Genomic DNA, 21,183 nt, shown 5'->3' with positions numbered 1-21,183 from the left:
GAGGTCATAAGAGTAGGGCTTTGATCTGAGGGCATTAGTGGCCTTCTAAGCAGAGACATCAGAGAGAGCCCTCTCTTTCTCTCTTTTCCTTCTGCCCCCTCTGGAGCATAGGACAAGGAAAGGCCATAAGACGGCATAGTTAGAAGGTGGCTGGCTATCTGCAAATCAGGAAGAGAGGAGCCCTCAATAGAAACAGACCTTGCTGGACCTTGACCTGGGGCTCCTGAACTCCAGAACTGTGAGAAAATAATTCTTTTTTTTTTTTTTTTTTTTTGCTTTTTAAGCCTCCCAGCCTGTGGTGTTTTGTCATAGCAGCCTGAGCAGACTAATTCACTCACTATATGAGTAATTGTTACCAATGCAACAAAACAGTTATTTTTAGTGTGGGGAAAATAAAGTCTATCTTGGGTAGTATTATTAATATATTTTTATATGCTATGAGTAATATGTTATAATAAATTATTTACATGTTAAATGCTAATTTAATTAATTTATGTGAAATTAACATTTAATGTGTAAATAATTTGACATATACATATGCAAATATATACATACATACACATACAAATATATGTGCATACACATACACACACACACACACAGCTTTTACCCAGAGGATATTTTAAACAGTAGCTTAATTGCTAAAGAGGAGCTGAAGGGTAATATGCTGTGGGAATAAATAGAAGTATTCACCAACCAGATCTACATCTGAGTTATAAAATCATATACAAATGCATCAAAAAATACACAACATTCCCTCAAATATACTCTAATATCTCATATTAGATCATAATTATTCCCATATATTTTCTCTCCCTTAACATGATAGTATCAGAATTAAATTTATGCAAATATTTCGATTGAAATTTTATAATCTGATAACAATATGCTATAATAAGCTACTAGACAAACATATTTCTATAAAATAGAATTAAATGCAACGGAAATTTCATTTTGAGGAGCTATGCACCAACATTTAAAATAGAAGATCCTCAAAGGAGACAGAAAAGAATCATCCACGGAAGAAAGAAGAAAGCAGGAGTGTGGTGTTTCGCAAGCCTGGCTTTTCTCTGACCTTGTCTCCTTATAGCTCTTGCTCATTTCCCATATAGAACATACCATGATAGCATTAGAGGTATTTATACTTACCTTGTCAGTTTTGCAGCTTTCAAGATATTAATTATTCACTCTTACAAAACATTTCTCCTTCTCTGAATTTTATGCTATCTGGTTGTGCCTTCCTCTACTCTCTTGTCAAATACTAGCCTCAAAAGCTTGCCCTGATATTCATCATTGATGTAAGTACTTATCTCAATATTCTCAACTATCTCCCTATTCTTCTCCACCTCAAATTTTATCATTGTGGTGGTTTACTTCTGTGTCTCTGGGAAAAACCCAACTACCACCGTTACTTCACCATTCATTAGTCATAGCTCTTTTTTATTTATTTTTTTTTTTTTTTGTTGAGACAGAGTCTCACTTTGTTGCCCAGGCTAGAGTGAGTGCCGTGGCGTCAGCTTAGCTCACAGCAACCTCAGACTCCTCGGCTTAAGCGATCCTACTGCCTCAGCCTCCCGAGTAGCTGGGACTACAGGCATGCGCCACTATGCCCGGCTAATTTTTTCTATATAGATTTTTAGTTGTCCATATAATGTCTTTTTATTTTTAGTAGAGACGGGGTCTCACTCTTGCTCAGGCTGGTCTCGAACTCCTGACCTCGAGCGATCCACCCGCCTCGGCCTCCCAGAGTGCTAGGATTACAGGCGTGAGCCACCGCGCCCGGCCCAATTAGCCATAGCTCTTATGATATTCACCTACTCCAACTATGCCACACTAATGACCCAATTCTAGACCTGACATTGACTCGAACTTCTCTTTCAATTACAACTATTAATTTTCTTACCCTCTTCCAAAATTTCACATTCTCAATCACGTCAACTGTATATATTCCCTGAGAACTTTCATCACTATATTTCTTCCAAATCTTTGGATCATCTCCTGAATTCACCGACCCATTACAGCCTACATCACACATTCTAATAGATGAACAGTCTTCTGTCATTGTTATTCCCTTCTTGTTTCTTTTTTTCCCCACTGCTTCTTTTGAAAAAAATACAACCCTATAAAATGTTACTGTGTGGTTTTTCTGCTCACACATATATACTGTTTTGTTTTCTCATAGAAAAATCACACAATCATGCAAACTGGTATTCCTACAAATTGAAAAAACAATGACCCCCAATTTTTCTTCTAATATACAGGATTTCAGATGTCACCAGATACTATGCATTTACCTCAAGCTGCATATCTTACCATTTCCTTCATCATTCTCATAAGATGACCTTGACTTATATTTTAGTAGAACCCCTTTAAGCTGGAGAGCAATGCTGGGAAAATGGCATGGAAGTTCCTTGAGAGAGGGACTAAATCTTGTTCTCTTATATTTCTACCAATAACATTCAGTAAAGATATTTGAAAGAATATTGGATAAATATTATTCACCATTTAATCCCTGCACAAGCAATTTTTACCACTCTAAATTATACCTGTCAGCATACAGACCTAATTTTTTCCATCTCTTAAAAAAAAAAAAAATCCTCTGTTTATCACAGTTCTTTCTCCAGGCTTTGCCCTGGTTCTTTCCTCTCTAACAATCTTTCAAAGTGCTGTCTATATTTTCTGGTTCCAATTTCTCTCCTCCTATTTTCTTATGTACCCTCCAAACTCTACTGCAAATCCTGCCATTGTGCTTACCATTCCACAGAAACTGTTCCTATCAAGGTCGTTTCTAACCTCCACATCATCAAATCCAACAGTTGATTCACGATCCTTAATTTCTCTATTAAATTATTTGACCTTCTTGAACTGTCACTCCTACTTGAAACTCTTTCTTCATACTTTCCTGTTTTACGCTATCTCTATGGCAGATCCTTTCATTGCTGCTTCCTCTTCTTCTCCTGTATCAGTAAATGTTGAAGCATCTCAGAGGTCAGTCTATGGCCCTCTTCCATTTTTTTTTCTCTTATTGACCCACCAATATCAAAATATATCTAGAATCTGATATTATGTCACCCAGCTACCAATCTACTCTAAGACACAACACACTTCTTTGTTAATCCCAACCTGAAACAATGTCTTGATTGAATCCATCTTCATAGTCTTCTTGGAAGTCTGGAACTTGATTCATTTCAGCATCCTGTATGCAAATGTCTTTAAACAAACTTTCCCAAATTTGAATGCAGTCTACTTTTGAAGGGTTACTGCATTGACAATTCCACAAAATCGTTTCTTTCAGACTTTCTCTTAATGCTGCACACGATTGTCTTCCATCACGGGTCTTGCATTGTTCTGCTTCTCTCCCACAGGTTTTCTTAAAATTCTCATACAACAGAATGCAATGTTCAGATTCCTGGCAGACATGTGCTGCTATGACACAGTCACTCTTTTTTCTAGCTCTTAATGATGTGTCTTTGTGATGGAACCATTCTGTGATGTTTAATTGTGAAGCCAAATCTGAAGACTGTGTTGATTCTTCTATAAATAAAGTAAAAGAATGAATGACTAAAAATTATATGAACCCATTTATTTATGATATTTTAATATGTTTTAAAAAATGTATATACATATTATCTATAAATATCCTAATATTTATCTTTCAAAAACCATTGGAAAATTACTTTGAGAGCTGCTACAAATGACCTTGAATTTTTAAAATTGAGATATAAAACACATATCTCCATCATATACAAAAATATAATTTATATTTTGTATAACCACATAATATTAATGTTCAATTACTTTTGGTGATATTTTGTCTTTATCATTTACTTTTGTCTTCTTGTGAAATTTGATGATGATCTTTATATTCTCTAGTGTTTATACAATGTCTACATGTATTAATTTAATAAATATTTTATGAATGGATACATTATTTAGATGCTCAAAATATGTTTAATGAATTAAAAATACTTACATTATATATTTAATGATCATTGCTAAATGTCAGGCATCAGGTTTTGGTGCTTTTACATATTAAACCAAAAAAGACTCTGACTTGGGTGGGGCAAAGGCAATATATGTAACCTAAACATTTGTATCCCCATAATATGCTGAAATAAAAAAAAATGCCAAAGCTGATTTTCTCAAAACTGCAAAAGTGTATGTCTATCTATGCAGAGAATGTTTTGAAAATTGCAAAAGGGAGAGAGAGAGAGAGAGATTGTGTCTTCTTGTAATGATATCAAAGGGTTTGTGGAGGATGCTGCAGTTGTGATAGAATTAGAGGTAAGATTTCAATTATCATTTTCTATCTCACTGTAAGCTGAATTATGAGCAATCAGCTAAATGCTTTTGTAACCATAATAAACAGGTCAGGGCCATCATGAAGTCCGTTTGTGAGATCATTTAGATCTTCTCCTTTAGGTCTCATCCACAAGAAACTCCCATTGACTATAAGGTTTTCGTATGCCTGGCTGATCATATTTTCATATAGTAGCATTTAATAAATTTCTATTGTAGAAAAATGGTTTTAGTATGTGAACTGATTTCAATTGCACTGCTCTAAATTTGTGTATACCTGCTAACTGAAATATTTTGTTAAAACTTGTTATGATAAAAATGGCCATCAGGATAGAAATTGTCTTAACATCTTGTAAAAAATTTAATAAATATTTTAATAAGCACGTAACATGCTCACATTTCAATCTACTTAAATCAGAAACTAGTAAGGGCCTATTAATTAGCAAAGTGATGTCACTATTGGGCCCTATCTTATTTCACGTCTCAGCATTTGTAATTGTCGAGTATTTTCTCTTTGCCCTCTTTCATTGGTTTCAAAAATTTTACTTTCTGTAGCCTCTTTTCTTATCTTTAGAAACTTTTTCAGTTTTTTTCAATTAGATCATGAAACTGTTCTGAAAATACTTTTCTTCTCACTTTATATCTTTCCCTGGCCAATCTCACTTTCCTTTACGTTTTCATCTACTTAAAAATCTTTGACTTCAAAAGCTATATCACTATTTTAAATTTATCTCCTCAATCTACTCAAAATCCCTGTTTCTGAATACTAGCTTGAAGAAGCATCTTTTTTTTCTTTTGTTTTCTGTTTTCTTTTTCTTTTTAAATTATTATATTTTTATCATGGGAAACTTCAAAAAAAATACCAATGTTTATAACCAGAATGTTCCAAAGCATGCCTCAGATGCAATGTTTCCAAAATACAACTCACTACTTCTGTCCCTCAATTCTCTACTTTCTTCTTTATTTCTTATCTCAGTGTACAGCAATACTGGTGTCCCAAGCCAACCTGGATGTCACGCTTAATACATTTCATACTCCTCATATCCAACTGGTCACCAATTTCTATTGATTATAATTCATAAATACATCTTAAATATGTCTTCTCCTTATAATTTTCAGAACCAGCGTGTTAGTTTAGCTATGCATCACCTCTCTCCCAAATTATTTTGATGACTTTTTAAATGATATCCCTGGCCTTTGTCTTTCTCTCTCCTCCATTCCATCCTCTACATTACTGCCAGCTTTATCTATTAAAAAGCTGTTTCTGCACTCTTCTGTTTAAAATACATAATAACTCCTCATAACAACAGTTTAAAGTCAAGTCTAGTCTCTTTAGAAAGATATGTAAGTTCAGCTTTCCTCATTTTATAAACATCTGGTTTCTTTCCTGTGTCATCTAATACTTCTCTGTTCTATAATTCAGCTTAACAAAGGATCTGTTGCTCCCCAAATGTACTGTTTAGTTCTATTTCCTATGTTTAAAACTACACTTTGTTGTAACTCTCTTTAGTGAGTCCAACTCACCTTAAAAGCTCCAAGTCTATCAATTCTTCTGTGAAGCCTTCTGATTCAAAGTCATTATTTTTTTCCTCTATGATTTCACTCTGTATGTTGGTGTTTGTGCACACTTATCACTAGTAAGTATCACATTGTACAGGTGATATTTGGAAATCATTATTTTAATTAAGAATTGAGATCATTCACAACCTATTTTTGACAACAGTGGAATTAAACTGGAAATCAATAGCAAAGATATCTGAGAAATCCCAGATATTTGGAAATCAACAACCATCTAAATAAGCCATGAGTCAAAGAGGAGGTCACAAGGGAAAGGAGAAAATATATTGAATTGAATACAAATTAAGGCAAAATGTATCAAAATTTGTGAATGTATCTAAAACGTTACTTGTAAGGAAATTCCTTGTATTAAATGCTCATATGAGGAAAGAAGAAAATCTCAAATCATTGATCCAAGCTTTTATTTTAAGAAACTAGAAAATGAGGAGCACCTTAAAGTCAAGTAAAACATGCACAAAAAGAAACAATGAGGAGCAAAATTGAGAAAGAGAAAAAGAAAGAAATTGAGCAGATCCAAAAGCCAATGATGGCATCAACAACAATAAATAAATGGGACCTGATCAAATTAAAAAGCTTCTGCACAGCCTAAGAAACTATCAAGAGATCAAGCAGACAACCTACAGAATGGGAGAAAATATTTGCATGTTACACATCCAATAAAGGTCCAATAAATACAATCTATATAGAACTCAGGAAAATCAGCAAGAAAAAAATCAAACAACCCCATCAATAAATGGGCAAAGGACCTCAACAGAAACTTTTCAAAAGAAAACAGACTAATGGCCAGCAAACCTATGAAAAAATGCTCAATATCTCTAGTCATCAGAGAAACGCAAATGAAAACCACAATGAGATATCACTTAACTCCAGTGAGAATGGCTTTTATCAAAAAGACCCAAACAAAAAAATGTTGGAGTAGGAACACTCTTACACTGCTGTTGGGACTGCAAACTAGTACAATCTCTGTTGGAAGTAGTGTGGAGATACCTCAAAGAACTACCATTTCATCCAGCAATTCCACTACTGGATATTTACCCAAAGGAAAAAAAGACATTCTATAAAAAAGACATCTGTACTTGGATATTCATAGCAGCACAATTCACAATTGCAAAGATGTGGAATCAACCCAAGTGCCCATCAATACATGAGTGAATTAATAAAATGTGTTATATGTATTACATGGAGTACTACTCAGCCACAAGAAACAATGGTGAACTAACACCTCTTGTATTATCCTGGATGCAGCTGGAGTCCATTCTTCTAAGTGAGGTATCACAAGAATGGAAAAACAAGCACCACATGTACTCACCATTAAATTGGTACTAATTGATCAACACTTATGTGCACATATGGAAGTAACATTCATAGGGCGTCGGGCAGGTGGGAGGGGGGAGGAGTGTATGGGTATATTCACACCTAATGGTACGGTGCACAATGCCTAGAGCAGCACGCTCCAGGAGCTTTAGGAGAAGCTTTGTTTAGAGATGGAAACAAAATTAAAAGATTAAAATGAAAACTCTAGGCTGGGCGCGGTGGCTCACGCCTGTAATCCTAGCACTCTGGGAGGCCGAGGTGGGCGGATCGTTTGAGCTCAGGAGTTCGAGACCAGCCTGAGCAAGAGCGAGACCCCATCTCTACTAAAAATAGAAAGAAATTATATGGACAGCTAAAAATATATATATAGAAAAAATTAGCCGGGCATGGTGGCGCATGCCTGTAGTCCCAGCTACTCGGGAGGCTGAGACAGGAGGATCGCTTGAGCTCAGGAGTTTGAGGTTGCTGTGAGCTAGGCTGACGCCACGGCACTCACTCTAGCCTGGGCAACAGAGTGAGACTCTGTCTCAAAAAAAATAAATAAATAAATAAAAATAAATAAATAAATAAATAAAATGAAAACTCTAAAAATAAAAATCCAACATAAATCCAGCAAATGGAAGACACAAACTACCAAAGCTCACTCATGAAGAAACAGATATCTGGAATAGTCGTATAATAATTAAACACATTGAATTTATTAATATATTTTCAACCCTTCTAATGAAGTATGATTCAGCTATTTTCCTCAGGTAATTAAATCAATCAATCAATCAATCATTTAAGGAGGAAATAATACCAACTGTTTATATATTGTTTCAGAGTATTACAATAAAAAGGAGGAAATAATTCCCAATTAATTTTAAGAGGCCAGCATTACCCAAATAAAAACCATTATTTAAAAAAGACATGGCAATATCCTGCATGAACATAGATTTATCAACAAAATACAAGCAATTTGAATCCAGTAACATGTAAAAACTATAATCATGATCAAGTAAGATTTAGCCTTGGAATGAAGGGCTGGACCAACATTCAAAAGTTAATTATTGAAATTGTCCATATAAATGTGAAAACATGATCCGGCTGGGAAGTGTAAAAGAGGAGGGGATAAAGAGGAGTTGGTTGATGGACACAAATATACAGTTAGATAGAAGAAATACATTTTAATATTTGATAATACAGTAGGGAGACTATAGGTAATTTATTATATAATATATTTCAAAATAGAAGATTAACTACATGTCCCCAACACAAAGAAAAGATAATTGTTTGAGGTAATGGGAATAGTAAAGTAGCATTTGCAAAAATTAGCATAATTTGTCTATTTATGATAAAAAAAAAAACCTCTAAGTAATCCAGAAATTGAAAGAAAATTTCCTCAGCCCGATAAAGAGAACCAGGAAAGAACATACTACAGAAACCATTCTTTATGGTACAAAACTGAATGTTTTTTTTTCCCCCTAAGGTAAGTGAAAAGGCAAGATGTGCACTTTGAACAATTCTATTTAGCATTATACTGGAAGCTCTAGTCAGGGTAATAGAACAAGGAAAAGAAATAAAGGTTTACAGATTGGAAAGGGAGAAACAAAACTCTCTATTCATAGATGACAAAACTATGTAGAAAATCCTGTATATTCTACAGGACATACTAGAACTAATAGTTGAGTTTAGGAAGTCTCAGGATATAAGGACCATATAAAAAAATCAATTGTATTTCTATATGCTAGCTATAATCAATTGGAAATTAAAATGTAAAATAAATTACGATTTACAACAGCACCAAAAAGTGCAGTATATTTGTATAGGTCTAACAAAATGTGTGTAAGAACTATATGCTGAAAACTAAAATATTGATGAAATAAATTAAAGAAGTCCTAAATAAATGGAGAAATATACCCTGTTTATGGATCTGAACACTCAACATAGTAATTTGATCAACAGTTTCAATAAAAGCCCAATCAAAATGCCAGCAGGATTCTTCGTAGACACTGACAAGCTGATTCTAAATCTTTTCTGGAAAGATAAAGAAATATAGTAGCCAAAATAATTTTTAAAAAGAACAAAGTTGAAGGTTCACACTACTGATTTCATGACTTTCTATAAAGCTACAATGAGACTGTAGAATATTTGTAAAAATACAGCTATAACTTAGTGGAATTGAATAGAAAATCTAGAAATAGGGCCACCAATATATGATCAAATGAGTTTTGGTAAAGGTCAAACTGATATTTTTTCAGCACATGTAGATGGAACAATTAGATATTCATATAGAAGAAAAATATGACCTATATTGTGCACTATAACCTATATATAACCGATATCTTATCTTAACAAAAATTAACTCATGAATTGATGGGCACTCGGCTGAGTCCACATCTTTGCAATTGTCAATTGTGCTGCAATAAACATTTGAGTTCAAATGTCTTTTTTGTGTGTGTGTGTGTAGGGAAGGTCTCAATTGCCTATTTTTTTTTTTTTTTTCATTTCAAAGTGTTACAGGGGTACAAATATTTTGGTTACACAAATTGCCTTTGTACCACCCAACAACCATGCCCTTTCCCTGGAGAACGTGCACTGCATTCATTAGGTGTGGATTTACCCGTTCCCTTCTCCCCCTACCACATGCCTGACACCCTATGAATATTAATTTCCATATGTGCACATTAATGTTGATCAATTACTACCAATTAAACGTTGAGTACATGTGGTGTTTATTTTTCCATTCTTGTGATACTTCACTTAGAAGAATGGGCTCCAACTCCATCCAGGATAATACAATAGGTAGTTTGTCATTTTTATGGCTGAATAGTACTCCATGTTATACATACACCACATTTTGTTAATTCACTCATGTATTGATGGGCACCTGGGCTGTTTCCACATCTTTTCAATTGTGAATTGTGCTGCTATAAACATTCTAGTGCAGATGTCTTTTTTATAGAATATCTTTTTTTCCTTTGGGTAGGTACCAAGTAGTGTGATTGCTAGATCAACTGGTAGTTCTACTTTTAGTTCTTTGAGGTATCTCCATACTACTTTCCACAGAGATTGCACTAGTTTGCAGTCCCACCAGCAGTGTAAGAGTGTTCCCATCTGTCTGCATCCATGCCAACATTTGTTGTTTTGAGTCTTTTTGATAAAAGCCATTCTCACTGGAGTTAGGTGATATCTCATTGTGGTTTTCATTTGCATTCCCCTGATGATTAGAGATGTTGAGCATTTTTTTCATATGTTTGTTGGCCATTAGTCTATCTTCTTTTGAAAAGTTTCTGTCCATGTCCTTTTCCCACTTTTTAATGGGGTTGTTTGATTTTTTTCTTGTTGATTTGCTTGAGTTCTTTATAGATTCTAGTTATCAGCCCTTTATCAGATGTGTAGTATGCAAATATTTTCTCCCATTCTGTAGGTTGTCTATTCACTCTCGTGATAGTTTCTTTGGCTGTGTAGAAGCTTTTTAAGTTGATCAGGTCCCATTTATTTATTTTTGTTGATGTTGTGATTACTTTTGGGGTCTTATTCATAAATTTTTTGCCTAGGCCAATGTCTATAAGAGTTTTTTCAACATATCTCACAGGTTTCTTTTTGATGAAAAGTCTTTTTTTCCTTTGGGTAAATATCCAATAGTGGGCATACTGGATGGAATGGTAGGTCTACTTTTAGTTCTTTGAGGAATTTCCATACAGTTTTCCATAGAGGTTGTAGTAATTTGTTGTCCCACCAACGTGTATAAGCATTCCTTTCTCTCTGCATCCATGCACACAGGGAAGTAAAACTCAGTGAAAATCAACTGGGGCAAAGAAGGGGGTAAAAAACTACCTAACGGGTACTATGAACACTATTTGGGTGACAAGCACATCTTTAGCAGAGACTTAAGCATTACCCAAGTGATCCATATAACCAAAAACATTTGTACCCCTCTTAATATTTTGAAATAAAAAAATTAGCTCATGATGTATAGCGTAGACATAATGCCATAATTTCTAAATGCCATAATTTCTAGACCATATGAGAAAATTTTTGAATGTGGACTAGGTAAAATTTCTTAGATGCAACATCAAAAGTATGATCGAATAAAGAAAACAATGATAAACTGGACTTCACCAAAATTTTTAAAATTCTGTTTTTTGAATACACTGTTAAAGAAATAAAAGGCACAGACTGGGAAATACTGTTTAAAAAACACATGTTATGATAAAAATACTACTCAGTGTATAAAAACAACTCTCAGAACTCAATAAGAAAAAGAAAACCAAAACCAAAATGGGCAAAAATTTTGAAGAGATACTTTATCAAATAACATATATATATATAGACATAGATATATGGCACATAAGCACATAAAAATGTGCTCAACATTATTAAGTGCAAATGAAAACCTCAATTTAATGCTAAATATATATTAGAATGACAAAAAAAAAAGATCAAATGCTGCTGATAATGTGAAGCAAATGGAAATTTTATACGTTGATGATTACATCAAATTTAAATTACAGTTTGGAAGTTTTTATAAAGTTAAACATGTACATATCATTTGACCCCACAATTTTATACCCCAAAGAAATAAAAACTTATGTTTATGTAAATTGTGTAAAAGGCAAAATCATGGAACAGAAAAATGTCCAATGAGCCCACCATTGATAATTGGAGGGGTTGGAGAATGGGACCCTTCAACGTAGATGCAAGGTAAATCTACCTCTTATTAAGTGGGAGAAGGATGATTGTGAAATAAGAGGTGAAAACTCAGTGGTAACACATGCATTCTCAAGTTCCCAGAGATCACTTTCCAGAGAGTAGATAGGGACATTGAGGATCTCAAAATTTTTCACTTTAGAACTATTTGATTCCACATGTCTTTTCAAAAGTCTTCGTGTACCCTCAAGGGTACATGCTGACTAATTTGACTACCACTGCTTCAGTGTTAGCCTGATTAAATGTCCCTACCCAAAGGCAAGTATAACTCCAGGCATTTAGTTATGTTTTGGGCTCTCCTAGAAGACTCACACTTCCTTAACAACAGAGATGATATCTTATTTGTCTTCTTTCATCCAGGTATTGTGCAAAGTGATAATAAACATCACATGTATATGTATTGGATGAGTAAATCTATAATTCTAATGACTCAAATGAAATTTGAACTTGGAGTTGTAAGGCTGGTGGCAGGTACCCCTCCCCTCCCTAATGAAACAAGAAGAAGTCCCTCCTATCCCTCAATACCCGCCCCAAAGCTGAAACAAAGAAATTCTTCATTCCTCGCACCAACATCTCCTGGCCGAAGAAGCTCCCATCCCCCAGCCCTAAGAACCTATATAAACCCACTCAGATTTCTGGGCGGGGCAGCTTCTCTGGGTCCCGTGGGTCTGGTGAGGCTCGCCCGGGTCCCTCTCTTAGGGACTCGTTACCCCCACCGGGGAGCGCCCCAATAAAGCCTCTTTACTTATCCCTTTCAACTCTGTTGTCTTTCTTTCTCTGGTGCCGGCTACTTCAAAGAAACCTTACAGGAGTTAGCAATTTAAGAAAATATGTCATGAACTTAATGAAGTCTACAGCTCACAGAACCCCAAGTCACAACAAGAATTAAATCATTCCTCCAAAAAGAATTAATTGAATTACATAGATATGGTTAATTTTGAAATTGTAGTTCTTTCTTTATAATTGTAAACATTCCTTACAACAAAGTGTTACCTGATTTATTGATGCATTTTTTTCCAAGCAATTTGTTCACAGTACAATAGAGGTCATCAGTGCAGACACACTCTTTAAATTGAAAATAGCTTTCCACTAAGAACTGGATACCCAGGTTACAGTGTGATGAATTCCTCATCTTGCAGGGGTCACCTGGATTCACAATCAAACATATTAACACTCCAGATATTAATCTGATTATAATTTTTGAGCCTCCCTATTCAAAATGCTTTTAATATGTCAATCTGAGTAATTCATTAGCATAGTAAGATTATCTGGGATTGCTGCAGGATGTCCATATAAGTGACTTTTTAAGCAAAACATCTATTTTTACTGTATTTTTCTAGAGTACTTTCTAAAACAGATTAAAACTTTCTGCATTTCAAAACAGCTTTGTTCCTACTTAGAATGCTGAATTTTTCCCTTCAGTAATAATTAAAGCTGCCCTTACATGAAGTAACTAAAATGCTCTCCAATCTTAGCTATTTTTATCTGCTTATTTGTTTTATTAACTATTTTGTCTTAATCTGATATTTTATTTTATACTTCATTCTAAGATTATAATCAGAAATGTGCAGGTGGCTCCAAATTTACAAGAAATGAAGTAGTCCTGAAGCTTAGAAAGCACTCAATAAATATTATTAAATAAATGAATGTGTCTTTCATAATTACTAATATTTTTTCTGTGTTAATTTAAAAATCCATATTCTTCTATGTGACAATTTTCTTTTATTCATTATTCTGAGGAAAACTACTTGAGTTTATTTCATTTGTGCATTTGAGAGTATTTCTATTTCATCTTCATGCATAGAATAATTATGCAAATACTATTGTAATTTACTGCAAATGGCTTGTTATTTACATACTAAAATTCACAAATAAGTTATATAATAATTCATAACATACTGTTATATTTTGACAACACATTTTAAATTGCCTTATAAAATAAAGCAAGAGGTTTTATCATCAAAACAAATAACATTTTTTTTCATCCTCTGTCCTCAACTTAAAATTATTGTGTTACTTTGAGAACTTATGCCTTTGGAATTCCTTTTCCTGAACAATAATATGAATATTGGCTTAGACAGCTATAACTTTCCTGGGAGTGTGAATATTCCATGTACTCCCTCCAGGGCAGAGACCAGGGCATAGAAGAGAAGGAACTCCCTCTGTCTTCCTACATATCCTATGCAATTCATTGAGGTCATGCTGCTGGGCTCGCTGGTGGAGACTGTGTACGCTGCCATTGTTAGACCTATAGACTGCTGTCTCTTAAGCCAACATACTCCACTTTACGTATTTTGAGAGATAAAGGAATCACGTGAAGATAGGCAAGAGTCTTGAGCAGTACAGAACTTACGCTTTGTGAAGTGGATGGAGAAACAGAGTGAGTCATAGAATACATTTTTTTATTTTCCCACTTGTATTTCTCTTACTAAATATCCCAGAAAGTTTATCAGATTATTTAGAGTATTATAATATTCATAATACAAGATAATAAAACTTGTCATTATATTAGAATACTATTATCGAATAGTTTTGTCATGACATTATTAGGGGAATGTCCTGCTACATAATCAGTTTATTCTATTTTAATGAATGGGTTCTTGCTATAATCCTCTCATTAAATATTTAGTCATCTACTTGAATATTTGGGACTTTTTTTCTATTTAAGCAACTACCACTCACTCTCTAATCTTCACATTCTTTGCCTCTTGACCCTCCCATGAATGTTTGGAATGTAGGACAAGTTAAAAACAAAAATATGTTTTTACTTGTTCTTGATGCAGTTGAAATAGAAGTATATATATTTCAAGGAAATACAGTGCATTTTATACATGCACAAATAAATTACAATTGTTATTATAACAAACCTGTTTGTTTTTCTATTTTATCATTAACATACTAACATCTAAACAAAATATTAAAATTTTATTTAAAAAATTATCACCATGGCTCTGAGAGGCATGCATTTAATTGCAGCAGTATACATGGTGAGATGAGTAAGAAAATAATCTGGAGTAGCCGGGGATGGTGGTTCATGCACATGATCCCAGCTTCTCAGGAGGCTGAGTTAGGAGGATTGCTTGAGCCCAGGAGTTCAAGGCTTCAGTGAGTTATGATTATGCCACTGCATGCTAGCCTGGGTGACAGGGTGAGACCCGGTCTCTAAAAAATAAAATAAAATTAAATTAAATTAAATTTGGAATCTTGCATGAAACTTCCTTCAGTGTCATTACATCAGGACCCTTTAGTAATTAAGAAAATCCTTTTGTAAGTACATTTGCTAATAGGTGATTGAAGGTGAATCAATTGAATATCAAGATTTAGTAGGGTATGTGCAGCAAAACCAATTTAGTTCCTAAAATAGTGAAAGAAAATATCAAATCCTATTTTTATCTTAGTAAAAAGAAATAATTTGAGTTTATTTGAGCAATTTGTTTTACCTGAATCATTGCAGGCCTCGTCCATTACTTTCCATGCATGTTTACATCCATTTGCATCATTTAGACATTGCTCTCTTAAATCTGTGCAATCACTGGTTTGGGAAGCATACTCATTTTCCCAGCTTAGCCCCATAGCTTGAAAAACAACAACAAAAACAAGTTGTAATATTACAGTTTGGCAGCTGTTTTCCCCAAAGCTAAGTTATAAATAATAAAGAGCAGAATTATGGAAAATAAGATGTGGTAAAATTACTATAAGGCTGGAATCAATCTTAACCTCCCCCTCTAGCTATACAACTATATTTCTCCTATACAAGATTCTTAAATGACTAGTTTATGTTTGTTCCCTTTGCTTTCTCATTGCCCATTCGTTCCTTCATTTATAATTTATTTTTATGACTACTGTTCCATTGAAACAGCTCTTATAAAATGTCTTTAATCATATCCTTAATGTCAAACTTAATAGTTTTGAGATTTATCTCACCTACTTTTAACATTTGGCATTTTGTTGATGTTTTTGTTCTTGAAACTCTCTCTTTGTCAACTCAAACTTCTAGTTCTCTTCATATTTATCCATTTCATATTTTCTGGCTATAGTTAGAATTCTTCCCAAGATCCTCTTACTCTTCTTTTAAAGAGTATTTTTAGCCTAGGTTCTGTCCTCAGACCTTCCCTGTTTTCATTTCATACATTCTGTGTGGACAACTCCACGTTATACCCTCCCATCTACCTAATGTGCTATTCCAGTCCTGCAATTTCTTTGTTTATTTCTTTTGGGTGGTTCCTTATACCATGGCTTTCATATTCCTCCCCATGTGCAATTTGGAAGTTCTCAAGTATTTAGTTTCCCAAATATTCCATGCTGTCTTATACCTCTGAGCATTTACTATCTTGTCCCTGGTAAACACTCCCTTTCTTTTTCTTCAGGAATAACCAACCCTTCTTGTCCTTTCATACTCAACACAGTCATTACCTCTTTTAAGGAAACTTTCCCTGAATTCTATAACCTCTTTTCCCACACTCAAACTGAATTTGACATCCCTCACCTGTTTATCTAGAAATTTAAGGATTCCCCAGGTATAGTATTTACTGCTCTGTAGTCTGTGTATTCACGTGCTTGTGTTCACCACTAAATTTTGGGGCTTTACTGAGCAGGCATTAAGGGTAATTTATAATTGTATTTCCATAATCAAACACAATGATGCATTATAGGTGTTCAATAAATGTATGTTGACTTATGCCAAACATATTAGTTGTTTATAGATGAGTTATATATAAATAACTGATAATATATAATATAAAATAACACCTTCCACATATTTACAAGTTATTTTTAGTGAAAGACAAAATGATCCAGCAAGTTTTCTAAAAACAATAAAGAAAATAGCAATGCTAATTGAAAATGTTCTATAAGTTAGTCAAATTGATTCTGCACACTGACACTAGCTTAATCGATTAATTAAAATATGGGAATCACAATTGAGTTATAGAAATAGTTATATTAACTATAATCAAGAGACCTCAAGCCGTGTCTTAATCAGAGCCAAATCATTTGAATTTTTTAAAAGATGACGTTAATTATGAATCACCTGTGACAATGTAGTTATAGGTTTCAAATAAGGCCTTGAAAACTTTTCTTTTATCTTACCTCTTTCCAAACCTTGTCTCCTAAGGAGAATCCAAGACAACTGATAGGACCATGTGTACTACTTGCTCAGTCACTGCCTTTGGAGGTTTAGGCCCATGGGTGTGGCTTGGTCATATTTTTCTTGCTGAGGGCTGGAGTGAAAATTGACATATCAGCTTTCTGTTTTTTCAGGTGTTCATGGGCAATTTCATCTAGCCAAGCTCCTGTGCTTCTAAGTTGGCAAGCCCAGAGAAAGAGAAAGAGGGCTCTTTCAATCCTGGCCCAAAGTTACCTGGTCAAATTCAGTTTTCCAAAGACCCTGAAATAAGGGATTTCATGTCATATACTGAATTTATAAGAAACTGGCATTTTATGTGCCATTGATCATTATATTTTGTGAAAATCTGTCTCAAAAAACTTGTAAGTGATGGTCCCCTGGACATACCATCAAAACATCACTGGTAACTCAGAGTAATCATTTATGAATTCTACATATCTTGCCCAAATATGTTTTACTTCCTTTCACATTTTCAATTTTTGGTTGAATAATCCACTTGATTGATTATATCATATAATTTTCTATACCTTTCATTCAGATAAAATATCCAATCTATTAAGAAAATCATCTCAGTGATGTGGCCCACAAGAACCAAAAATACAACTTTACTTTTCCAAAATTTGCCTTTTTTTTATTCCTGACTATGATCTGTGGCTCTGTAATCAACCTGGATTTTTCAAAGATTCTCCTGAAATGCTCAGTGAAAAACAGATTCTATTTTAAAATTAATATGATAGAGAATGTTGTATCTTATATCATCTTCTTAAAGATGTGTAAGGCTCATTAGCCAAGTAAATGCTCTGAGTTTTAACATTTCACTGTTTTCATGTTTCTTTGGCCACAGAAATGTCTCTCAGCACAAGATCTATTTAGGTAATGTGGAACAAGTATTCTGAAGAATGCAGTATGGAAAATATCGATACAACCTGTCAAATAGTACAATTTTGTTCCTAACAACATTAGAAGTTATTTCCCTCCTTCATGCAATCTGTTGTCAAGATTAATTTAAAAGTAAAAGATCAAAACGAGGCCATTGACTTTTCAACTGAGGCCGGGAGGTTGTAATATATTTTGTGTATTCTGTGTTATATCGCTGCTTGATCTACAAAAACTAAAGTCTCCCAGATTTTTCTTTATAACAAAAAATAGACCTAAAGAAATATTAGAAATCAATACACAAATAAGATAATATTTTAGAAATAAGTACAAGAAGCAAAATTTTGGAACACTGAAGAACAATTATTTAAAACAAAGAAAATATGAAACTATATAAAAGATTCCTTTTCTTCTTGACTTAATTTTCTTACTTGATTTATTTTGACTCTCTTTTTATGTTCAACATAATTTAAAGTAACCTTCTTTGTTTTCTTGCCCACAGTTATGCCTTTATTCATCAATATCTATTAGAGTAAACAGAAAATATCTTGGTTTTGCTTTAATGTCCAGCTACAATCATAGCTATCCTTTTTTCTGAATTCAATTTATAGATTCTACCACATCCTGAAGAAGATATAAAAGATACTCTAATCTAACACATCTAGCAATTAGATTTTCATAGATTCTATATTAACTGCAAAATATTTTTTCATCAACATCTACCATACATTCATAGGATCCAGTATAAGATGGATAAATCCACACTTTATCTTTAGTTCATAAAAATTGATCAAAATGTGAAGCATTTGATGTGGTGTTAAGTTGCTGTACTCTAATAAATGCCTCCTACTTAGTAAATATTAACACTTTAGTGGGATCAGTTGGTTTAAATTAATTTTTATTTAATTTCAAAGCAGAACAGATAAATAATTATCTTGAAATATGTCATCTTATAACTTGTAAATAGGTTCTGGAAGGTTTCATTTCTAAAAGGTTCTAGTACATATGTGAATTCCATAAATCCTAATAAATAACTCAAAGTCTCTGGATTACTTTATATACTAAAACAGAAGCAACCTGAAAAATTAATGAAATTATCGCATTATGCATTTTCTATAGAGTTAGAAATAAGTAAGTAAAAGTGAGCATACATTTTTGCAAGAGTAATAGACCACATTAAAGTATAGATTCGTAACATAATTGGTACTTTATATTATAAGCCCCTGTGAAGCTAAGTTAGATGGGATGGCATTTGATTTACAAAGAATTGGTATTATAAGGAATTCAGATAAACCAGAAGCACACTTCACTTACCCAGGAAAATGAGCACTATCATTTTGGATAACTTGGGGCTGTTCATCTGGAAGAAAGGCAGATGTGTTTACTCCAACCACCTTCTTAACAGAAACTGTCCAGAATAAGGCTTCAGCTTCTGCTTTTGCTTCCTAAGAGCATTACCAATTCAACTCAGCTTCCTATGTCATCATTTCCTCACCAATCTTTCCTGAGCTGTGAACTTTCCTAATTATATTCAAATTCAATTATTCTCCTGAGTGCGCTCATCTTGGATATTAGGACATTATGCTTCTAAGAAAGCCCAGAAGTCAAACATTAAGGGGGAATGATACATACTCTGCACATTCATGAGGAAGATTTTTTTTCTCCAACTAGAATGCTAAAACCTACCAAATAGGACTCAAGATTTTCACAGACACTTGAATATGCTCAGTTCCCACTTTATTCATTAGCCTCATTAAGGCAATCTCATGTAATCTGAGGATATGAAAAACTAGAAAAGACATCAGCAGCCCAGGAAAATGTATGAGAAATCGAAGTTTCACTAGAATCATACTAGTATACCTCATCATCCCAAACAAGAAATGTTCTATTACGTGTGCCACAAACCCCAGTATGCTCAAAAATTGTGCTACTTCACTTATAGTTCCTCATATCCTCCAAATATGGCTACAGTGTAAAAAGTAACTCCTCCCAGTGATGCAGAAATTCTCTGTTCCACTGGCATGGTAATCACCCACCTCTGTGCTCACCACTTGACATTGCTTTTCTCCTGGCTTCAATGAGGAGCAGTATTTGTCTCACGTTTTCCTTTGATTATGCTCTTCCACATAAGCTTATAGCACATCATCTCCCTTGGGGTGTCATGAGGCTTCTGTTTTTAAATCACCCTTAGACCTTTCTGTAATGGATGCTTAGGAAATATAAAATGCTGCTTTGGCAAAAAATTTATAAAAAGATAGGAATGGGAGAGAGGAACATATGTGCACAGTTACACAATTAAAGAGTTTTTGATTACATATTGTTGATGTTTATTTCATACTGGTAGAGAAGTTATATTTTGTTTTCAGGATGCATAATGGAAAAAGCACAGACTCTGGAGTCCAACAAAGCAAAATTATAACACTATTTTTCTATAGATCTAGACAAATGACTTAATACTAAAAGTTATTCACTCTTCTATAAAAGAGGTTGATTGTATCCATGTTTGCTGTAATATAAAGGATGTATAGAGGGGATTATATCACAGAGATCAAGAAATGATTATATTATACCCATTGACTTCATTATTTAATAAAATATTACAAAATTAATTAATTATTTTTCTTTTAAAGAGACTGAATCACTCAATTTGTTTTGTAACCCCTACCAAGATAATTGTTCTTTTTGGTATAAGCCAACTTAAAATGATTTACACTAGATTCAGGATTGGTAACTCCCACAGTTGAAGAGTCCAGGTGAAGAATTAATTGCAGGCCTGTTTTAAACCATTTCTTCAGAAGGATGTTTGCCAAGGGTGTGAGTTGTTGTCTTTTTCCTCATGTCTCTTAGTTGCCTTCCTCTTCATCAGCTCCACTCCCAGACAGGTTCTTTTCTTTTGGTGGGAAGGTGGATGCCAAGCCCTTGGTAAACATCCTTCTCTCTTAGGAACCAGAGGGGAAAGGGTGACTCTTTTCCTATTAAAATTACAGAATTAAGTCACATCAATCCTAGATGTGTCAAGTGCCCATCAGTCGTGCCCAGGGGAACTGATCCCATGTCCAGCAACAGAGATGTAGGTTGTAGGTGGAGTTGGCCCTATTCAAAGCACAAGAATGGATGGTGCGGAAGAGATGCATGGCCAAGGAAAATCACAATAACACAAGAAGCAGGTGAAGGGATCTTAGGCCAGCATAAACAACATGCTCAGTAAAGCATCCAAATGCTGAGTTTAAGTAGGGCAACCACTGCAAAATAAATGTGCAAAACAAAGAAAAAGAATAACAGAACACAATTTTAGATTG

The 21,183-nt window shown here is 34.1% G+C and overlaps 1 protein-coding gene across 1 annotated transcript in view; it reads right to left on the bottom strand.

Annotated features, from left to right (window-relative positions):
• GFRAL (GDNF family receptor alpha like) overlaps positions 1-21,183 on the bottom strand; it is a 78,333-nt gene that overhangs the window by 39,182 nt on the left and 17,968 nt on the right. Inside the window, exons 2-4 of the mRNA XM_069489061.1 lie at positions 19,199-19,329; positions 15,324-15,520; positions 12,877-13,035 (exon numbers count right to left, since the gene is read on the bottom strand). Of these exons, the coding sequence (XP_069345162.1) occupies positions 12,877-13,035; positions 15,324-15,520; positions 19,199-19,329 (487 nt within the window). The remainder of the gene's footprint in view (positions 1-12,876; positions 13,036-15,323; positions 15,521-19,198; positions 19,330-21,183) is intronic.

The sequence above is a fragment of the Eulemur rufifrons genome, chromosome 15 (genome assembly GCF_041146395.1).
Source record: "Eulemur rufifrons isolate Redbay chromosome 15, OSU_ERuf_1, whole genome shotgun sequence".
Taxonomy (NCBI): Eukaryota; Metazoa; Chordata; class Mammalia; order Primates; family Lemuridae; genus Eulemur; species Eulemur rufifrons.
The sequence above is the reverse complement of the archived record's forward strand: the minus strand, read 5'-3'. Positions and strand labels throughout refer to the sequence as shown.